The sequence below is a fragment of the Papilio xuthus genome, unplaced genomic scaffold (genome assembly GCF_000836235.2).
Source record: "Papilio xuthus unplaced genomic scaffold, Pxut_1.1 DF827680.1, whole genome shotgun sequence".
In the NCBI taxonomy this organism is placed as follows: Eukaryota; Metazoa; Arthropoda; class Insecta; order Lepidoptera; family Papilionidae; genus Papilio; species Papilio xuthus.
The window spans coordinates 4,191,232-4,199,780 of record NW_013530969.1 but is presented as its reverse complement, the minus strand read 5'-3'; the positions used below and the strand labels follow the sequence as shown (position 1 = coordinate 4,199,780).

Here is an 8,549-nt window from a genome sequence, read left to right as displayed (position 1 = left end):
AGCAACATGAACCAACATACAACTATGCGTCAAATGTAGCAAAAGCGAGGGAGGTGAACCAGATCCTCCGTTCCCACGGACGGAGGATCTGGAGACCACTCTCTGCCTACCCCGTTGGGTTACGGGCGTGAGGTGTTATTGTATATTAAAATGTATTTAATTTATAGTAAGAATTGTGACACACTTGATTTAAAAACTTTACTATTTGTGATATTTTATTTCAGATACCGTGAAAGCTGTCGTCAATATGTCGCCTGCCACTTGGGCAAGCCGCGTCTCCTCAGCTGTGAAGCGGGACATTTCTTCGACGATTACACAAACTCTTGCGTTGACGCCGAATACGTCACCAACTGTTCAGATGTTTTATACTAAACACGCGTAGCACTAAGTTACATGTGATTTATTATACATATCTCTGTGGCAGTAATTTATTTTAGCTGTAGTTTTATAGTTCGCATTGTCAAAACGACTACATAAAAACTTGCAAGGCCATTTCAACCTGGAGTTACAGTGTGCATGCGCCCAGTTGCAGGACCATGGGAGACAGTGGGCAAATCGCATTATGTATGAGCGGGTGACTAATTTTTACAAATGCAATATGGTTAAAATGGTATTGAAAAGAGTTAGTGAATATTTATATGTCTGAAGGAACTAAGATCACAGGATTCATTTGAACGTTTTGATAATGCGATTTTATAGTTATATAAATATAATTGAAGGTAGATAAGAAAAAAATGTAACATTTCTCTGTAGTATTGTTAATTTATTAAATTATTTTGTATCTCGTAACATATTTCCTACAATAAATTATTTATAACAAGATGTTTTTTAATTCAAAGATCTAATAGTACATTTTAATTGATGTACCAGGCTGTCTCTACATTTTGATTAAAAAGTGACCTTTAACAAATGAAACGTTAGATCACTTACTAATATGTATAACAATTAAAAAAACATCTTAATCGATGTTAACATATTTAAATAACGATCTCAAATATCAAAGCAATCAATATAAAATTTATCTTATCGAAACACCTTATAAATACAAGTTATTTAACTTAACACACACTTAGCGCTCTGAAATACTGCTGAAACATAGTGATACTATTTATTTTCTTTTAAATCATGTTGAAAGAGACACTTTTTATTTTGTTTTTTGCTTTATGTACACGAGGTATGTATAAAAGTTGCATTAAAAAATAACTAATCCATTCATTTCAAACGAATCACTAACATAAATGAAATAGTAAAACTTTACATTGATTGATTACTATTATGTCCGCAGTTTCAATAAAAAACATACATACAAAACAGACCTTAAATTATCTCAGTTAATTTAATAATTATTATTATAATTAGTAATTCTACATTTTTCTCTGAACTACTAAATTTATTCACGTATTTGTTTTCATTTTCAGTTAACTCAGAAGTGAACTTGGATAAGAAACATTCGTATACAAATAAACCCGAAAATTACAATAACCACTCACCACTCTTAACAGTGGAAACTGGCAACCCAATACATCTTACAATGCAAGAACAGAATAACAACTTTTACCTAATTCCCATTTTAAAACCAAAATTAAATGTCCAAACAGTAGACATACACCAATACGACCCTGACACAAATATACTCAAAACAATTATTATAGTCCCACCGAAAAATAAAAAACCTTGCGATCGTAACTCCAGTATTTCACAACCGCCTAATGACACAGAAAAACCAACAACACGGCCATGCGATAATAATACAACAACAGAAAAACTTACAACCACAATCAAGACTACCACAATAAAACCCTGTGAATTAACAACCAAGAACACAGCAACAACACCATCAAATAAAATAACAACTCCGGCCACAAAGTTAACGCCGAATCCAAATGAAATAACAGAAGATCCAAATGAGGTAACATCAAATCCAAATGAGGAAGGAAGTACTGCACCGTTTGAGAGAACGACTCCAATAATAGGAGATCCTGATGGCTCCACGAAATGCTTAAAAGATGGTGTCTACCGTGCCAATGATGTTACCTGTGACCAATACTATGTGTGTATTCATGGAATAGAATATTTAATGGACTGCCCATATGGACTTGTATTTAATAAAAAGTTAAAAATTTGTGATTGGCTCGAAAACGTCTCGGATTGTAAACCTCCAGGTAACTAATATTTTTACATACATAGTGTAGCATTCGTTGCGTTATATTTGGCTCGTTCACGTACCGACACATATTGCCGTCCCAAAAGTCTGACATCGACTGACGTCCTCTTTTTCCGGCATGTACTTATGGCGTGTACGCTCGAGACAAACAACACTACGTTTATGCATACACTACACATAGGTAAATAGATACAAAATACAAACTAGATGATTTTTAAAAATTGATATTGAAGCTGTATTATTGCTTACGCCATCTATCTTATAAAATCCTTAACGCTTAATTTTTTAGCGTGGACATAGATTTTTATAACGTATTATTAATGTTTCATTGCAGCATTCAAAGATGTCGCCTGCCCTGATGAAGGTTATGGGATTGATGGCAATTTGATATTGCAATTCAGGTCAGCAAATGTTATTTTATTTAACGCCTAAAGTAATTAAAATGACGTCCCTTATTTTGCGAAAATTATAACGTAAGCTTATAATGTTTTGTTTGACTTTGACTACGACGAATAATTCAGATTTTGTTTGAAACGCGATATAATTTAGTCTAAGCAACATAATGTATTTAATAAATCGTAGTTAAATATATTACGTAATACGTCTTTTCTCATAATTCACTCATTAATTTCTCTTGTTCCAGATACCGAGACAGCTGCAGTCAATTCATCGCTTGTCATAAACGAAAGGCCCGTCTTCTTACTTGTGAGCAAGGATATTACTTCCACGAAGAATCTAGTAAATGCATGAACTTTAGAAGCAACAGTAACTGTAGAGATGTGTGGTACTCGTATTAAGTTCAAAGAGATTTTGTGTAAAATAAACTACATTCGGACTTAACAATTACTTAATGTAATAGTGAAAATCAATACTGCAAACAAAGAAAAAATAGATTAAGTTAAATGAATAATTTTCCATTTTAGTGTTTTTCTGTCTGTGTGTCTTAATAATATCGCATACCTATTACAAATTAATTAAAGTTTACTTTCTCAAATCTATAAACTAACTTTTAAAATTCCTGCGCAAAAGAACACTTTCTTAATTTTTCTTTTCTTAGTTTGGGTTTTCTGTGAAAAGTGGTCTTATTTTAATTAAAGAAACTAAAATTTGCAAATAACTCACCTACATTTTTTAAAATTTAATGACGACAATTTTTAATATATTGTCATAATAAAATATTTTGTAGCTAGTAACCCTTTCACCGAGTTTTCATTTACATTTACAAGAATGAACTTCGAATTCTGATTGGCTAATATCACTGTCTATCTGAATAGTACAAATATCAACCAATGAATAACTTTGAAACAGCATTGAATGTTGATTTAAGCCAATAAATGTTGGAGAACATGAGAACAAGCAAAACATCTTTTCTGCGAAATTAGCGCGGTCTCAGTTTTACAAAAATTCAAATTCAAATTTTTTCCTCAGCCTAGATCTGAATTGGTTGACCTATGTTTATTATTTTTTCGGTGAATGGATTAATTCAGGCCACGATTTTTAAACCACATTTAGAATTAACTATAGACATGAGATGACGACTGGTACAAGCAGGGGCGGCGCGACGTTCCTCTTCTAGCGCGAATCGCAGACCGCAGCCCTGCCGAGCGCCGAGCATCGCCCCAGTTGATACGGATCGAACGATTGCGTAGTCATCGCACTGTGCCATAGCCTCTGTGCTGTGGAATACTGTTCTGTTTAGTTTTATTATTGCAGTGAATTCCAAATTCAAAATGTTCAATTCTCATTGGTAAATAAAATGTCAATGGTCCTCTAATACTAATTCAATAAAAAGTATTACGACGATTCAATGTCAGACTGTACTCAAAATGGAAGATTCCTACATTATAGCCAACTTTCACGCGCTGTGTCGTCTTTGCTTGACTAAAAGTTCGCTAACAACATCAATATTCGCCACTGCTCCTGATGAAGACTTGAATATGCCATTAACCTCCAAAATAGCTGAGTGTTTTGAAATGCAGGTTGGTAAACATCATTCATTACAAATCTTCTTGCATTGTATCAAATAAATATTAAATAAAACTTTTATTACTGCAGCAGTCAATCTTAATTGCTTTTGTTTGTTGCAGTTGGATCCCAATGATGGTCTTCCAGGAATAATATGTTATAAATGCCTATTCAAAGTAAATAAATGTTCAAAGTTTAGATTACAGTGCATTCAAAATGAAGCTAGATTAAAGCAAATAACTAACAGAGTGAATGAGCTAGATACTTCCAATTCATCTGATTATAGTAATTACAATTATAAAAATAATCATGAAATGGTAAAACCAAAGCCTGAGGACTACATTGTTGAAGACAGTGTTGTGATGGTTGTAGACCCCAGTTTAGATTATGACTCCTCTGAGGAGGAATCTGAAAATGTTGAACAGCCTGAGAGTGAAAAAAATGAATGTGAAAATATTCAAGAGGGAGAGCCTATGACAGAATCGTTTTTTAAAAATGTATCTATGTGCCAGTACTGTGATCAAGCATTTGTTTCTCAAGAAAAGTGTAAGGAGCATGAACAGAGTTACCATGACCCTAACATGCCATACAAATGTGTTGAATGCAGCTTGGTCTTTGCAGAGCGTAATCAATATGTACAGCATACTAAACATGTGCACCAAAGTGACAAGCCATACCATTGTCCGGAATGTGAAAAATGTTTTGGTAGAAGATCTGATTTAAGAAAACATTCAGTTGTTCATACAGGCATAAGACCATTCCAATGTCATTATTGTCTTAAGAGTTTTTCACGGAACACTAATTTAAGTAAGCATTTGCGAATACATGCAGGGCATAAACCTCATGTCTGTCCCATGTGTCCCAGAAGTTTTGTAGCTAAGGGAGATCTACAACGGCATGTTCTCATTCACTCTGGTATGAAACCTTATGCTTGCAGTAAATGTCCATTATCCTTTGGTCGAAGGGATAAACTAATAAAACATGAATTAAAACATGGTCCTCTCAATTCACAAATTAAAAGAAATGAATCTGAGATTGATCAAGAAAGTCATGACATGGTCGTCAGTATTAATCCTTTTAGCAACATAATGACATCCCCTACTCAGCTTAATCCTGAAAATTCTATGGGGGAATATGAATTTCCTAGTGTACCTGACCACATTGTAGGTGAAAGTAGTTTTATAAATCATGTAAGAAAGAATCCTCCCACCCCTAGTAAGTCAATCCAAAGTTCACCTGGTAAACAGAAAATGATGACAAATAAAAACAAACCAAAGAACATAAAATGCCATCAATGTACAAAAAGATTTTCATCTCTTGATGCCTATAAAACACATGTTTCCGTTGCTCATATCGGATCTAGAGTGTTTCAATGCAAAGTGTGTTTTAAGAAGTTTTCCAGGAAAAGAGAATTAGACCGTCACACACAAACACACATGGGCATGAAACCGTTCTCATGTAATAGTTGTGATAAGAAATTTAATAGTAAGGAGAAATTGGATAATCATGAACAAACACAGGAATGTTTAGTTGTTAACATGCCTTGCATAGAATGCGGTTTGACTTTCAAAAAGAAAGCGGATTTAGTTGCACACATTAAATCTCATTTTACAGATAATTTTGATGACAAACTATGTGTGAATGAAATAAAAAAAGAGACAGAATCAGATTTCCAGATTGATGAAAACTTTTATGAATTAGAAACTTGAGATTTGGACTTTGACATTCAAAAGATGTTTCAATGATATCTAAGACAATTTTTGATGTGAATATAAAAAATTAATTTAATTGTGTTGATAAAATTATGTCCATTTGTATGTAATTTAGTGTAATATGTTTAAATGCTTATATATTTCTAAATTTAATATAAATACATCTGTAAGTTACTTCCACTACAGTTAGGATTTTATGAGCAAATTTTCAGTAAATAGATTTTAATGTTTTCAGCACCAGAGTTATATAAAATGCAATAATTTCCAGATATAGTAAATAAGACCTTATATAATTCATAGTATTAAATATTTAAATACAAAAACACATTAATATATCTTGTTGAAAAGTTGTTATTTCTTCATATAATGTAGGTGACGTAACCAAATAAATGTTTTAATAATCAACACATGTTTTCATTGACATAGATTATGGATATAAAAAGGCTGAGTTTTGTTATCATATTTTTATTATCCAGCTAATGGGTTTGCGTGTATTGTGACAGACGTAATCCTGACTTCTGTTAAAGGTTTGAAAGTTTTCGGATTAACAGCTAACTTCTCCAAATCGTCAAGAGCCTCAAATCCATCAATTATTCTGTAAAAAAATAACAATTGTTAGCTCCTAGAATATTTTTCCTACATCTCTATATGGAGGTAACCAAAATTAACAAGTATAAAGAATTCTATTTATAAGTTTCCACTACTAAAAATTTTTCTAATCAGTTTTGGAAGGAGAATGAAAGGGATAAATTTTGATATCTTGTTTTAGTAGTAAAAACGCACATAACAGAGCTTAAGATTGATATTGTTTTTGTTTGCTTTGGCCCTTACATTATTGTAAAGATACATACAAAATTTAACTAAATACGATCAATAGTATCAATGCATTTTAGAACAAACCTTCCAAAAGTGGTATATTTCAGATCTAGATGTGGTTGTTCTCCGTATGTAAAGAAAAATTGACTTCCATTTGTATTCGGACCATTGTTGGCCATGCTGACTATTCCCCTTGAATTGTGCTGTAACAGTAAACGAAATATGATAATGATATTAAATTAAGTGTTAAAAAAGTAAGATATTAAAGAATGTAATATTCAAATTTAATTCTTGCCTTTAACTCTTCTCGGAACTCATCATCAAATTTTTTACCCCATATAGAATTTCCCCCTTTTCCTGTACCAGTTGGGTCTCCTGTTTGAACTATGAAACCCTAAAAGAAACAAGACATTATATGATAAAATTCTATTCATAGTTAAAATTTCGAACATTTATAGTATATTCTTTTATTCCTAAGCAGTGTTTGCAACACGCAGACGGCCGGCCGTTCGAATTAAGCCAATACATTAAGGTTTATAAAACTTTTTGCACTGACCCTCTGAGAGTGAGATAAAGCCAGGGAGATGTTGATAATTTCTCGCTATGTTGAAATGATTTTCTTACATTTGTGGTTAATTTATGCTTATGAAATTAAAACTCACCTTGATGTTTCTATGAAATAAGCAACCGTTATAATAATCACTAGCACAAAGTGCTAGAAAATTTTCACATGCTTTAGGGCATTGCTCACAAAATAACTCAATTTTTATATCTCCTACGTCGGTGTGTATTGTTACTGACATTTTATTTTTTAATATAATTTATTGTTTATCTTTAAGAAAATAGTGCTATGTAGGAAATTTATAATCGACACAAATTAATATAATACTCTGTTTACGCTTACAATGTAAACTTTAAAAAATACTTCAGAATCAAAATTATGACTAGTTGAGTTGACAGATGACATTAATTGGGCACTGACAGTTTCTGCTTTTAAAAAGTAAATTGACATGACCATTACTTGTACGTCCCAATTTTTTATATTGTATATTGTAATTATATTGTCCGTATTTTATATTGTAACATTTAATTAAATTGCTATAATAGAATTGAAATATTAACAAAGCTAAGAATTTTATATTGTAAACATAATTGGTTTATTATCTCAATTATTGAATCATAGTGCTTGACTACACGTTTATGAACTAAAGTCCAATAATGGACACACATTTTCAATAAACAATTTTGATTTTATATATAAAAAAAACAGAAAAGCATTTAAAATGATTTTATTGAGATCTAAATAAATAGTACTATACTATTCACTACCGCCCGCTCTCTCGTTTTGTCCGGCATGCGGTTCATGTGTATTTTCATCCATGCCTTGTTCACCGTAATTTCCAAGTAATCTTTGGCCAGTAGGATCAAACGGTGATCTCAAATGAAGTGTAGCCTTATATTTCTTTCCCATGACTTCTATTTCATAGTTGCCTTCTTTCAAAAAGGTTTTTGTAACTTCGGAACCGCGATTGCTCACGTAACCAATTCCAATAGGCTTGTCGAGATAATAAGCATAGTCGCCTCTCCTCAAGTATCCCACAGGTTCACCGTTTCTGTATATCCCTTCTTGACCAAATAACGCTACCTACAAATATAGAAAACATTTTAATTGGTTTTTACAAGATTAAAAACCCATTATTTGGCTCAAAAATTCATACTTTATCATCAAGTGTGAAGTAGGCATATTTCTTTGTGACTCCGTTTATTCTAGCCTTCGTTACATGTTCATTGCCAATGTATTCGCCATCTTTCCTACAGGCGAAGCCTAAGTTTGCTTCTATTGGATTATCATCAGATCTCAAGTCGGCATTCCACAAATGATAACCTAAAAA

The 8,549-nt window shown here is 32.4% G+C and overlaps 5 protein-coding genes across 5 annotated transcripts in view; 3 read left to right on the top strand and 2 right to left on the bottom strand.

Annotated features, from left to right (window-relative positions):
- The window catches only part of LOC106116924 (extensin-like), a 2,635-nt gene extending 2,263 nt beyond the window's left edge, over window positions 1-372 (top strand). Inside the window, exon 3 of the mRNA XM_013310983.1 lies at window positions 225-372. Coding sequence (XP_013166437.1) covers window positions 225-372 — 148 coding nt within the window. The remainder of the gene's footprint in view (window positions 1-224) is intronic.
- A 681-nt stretch (window positions 373-1,053) lies between these two features.
- On the top strand, window positions 1,054-3,137 carry LOC106117087 (chondroitin proteoglycan 1-like). Its single transcript, XM_013311159.1, has 4 exons — window positions 1,054-1,174; window positions 1,419-2,162; window positions 2,499-2,565; window positions 2,808-3,137. Exons 1-4 carry the CDS (start codon window positions 1,126-1,128, stop codon window positions 2,959-2,961), a joined length of 1,014 nt encoding a protein of 337 aa, XP_013166613.1. The 5' UTR covers window positions 1,054-1,125; the 3' UTR covers window positions 2,962-3,137.
- Window positions 3,138-3,404: 267 nt separating this feature from the next.
- Window positions 3,405-6,098, top strand: LOC106117428 (zinc finger protein 84). The gene is made up of 2 exons (XM_013311737.1): window positions 3,405-4,143; window positions 4,252-6,098. The coding sequence occupies exons 1-2, from the start codon at window positions 3,991-3,993 to the stop codon at window positions 5,836-5,838; spliced, it is 1,740 nt and encodes a 579-aa protein (XP_013167191.1). The 5' UTR covers window positions 3,405-3,990; the 3' UTR covers window positions 5,839-6,098.
- Window positions 6,099-6,174: 76 nt separating this feature from the next.
- Window positions 6,175-7,620, bottom strand: LOC106117429 (peptidyl-prolyl cis-trans isomerase-like 3). The gene is made up of 4 exons (XM_013311738.1): window positions 7,320-7,620; window positions 6,953-7,051; window positions 6,742-6,860; window positions 6,175-6,436 (listed from the first exon to the last, which is right to left on the bottom strand). The coding sequence occupies exons 1-4, from the start codon at window positions 7,458-7,460 to the stop codon at window positions 6,310-6,312; spliced, it is 486 nt and encodes a 161-aa protein (XP_013167192.1). The 5' UTR covers window positions 7,461-7,620; the 3' UTR covers window positions 6,175-6,309.
- Window positions 7,621-7,930: 310 nt separating this feature from the next.
- Sardh (Sarcosine dehydrogenase) overlaps window positions 7,931-8,549 on the bottom strand; it is a 7,385-nt gene continuing 6,766 nt past the window's right edge. Inside the window, exons 15-16 of the mRNA XM_013311662.1 lie at window positions 8,376-8,542; window positions 7,931-8,302 (exon numbers count right to left, since the gene is read on the bottom strand). Coding sequence (XP_013167116.1) covers window positions 7,976-8,302; window positions 8,376-8,542 — 494 coding nt within the window. The 3' untranslated portion in view covers window positions 7,931-7,975. The remainder of the gene's footprint in view (window positions 8,303-8,375; window positions 8,543-8,549) is intronic.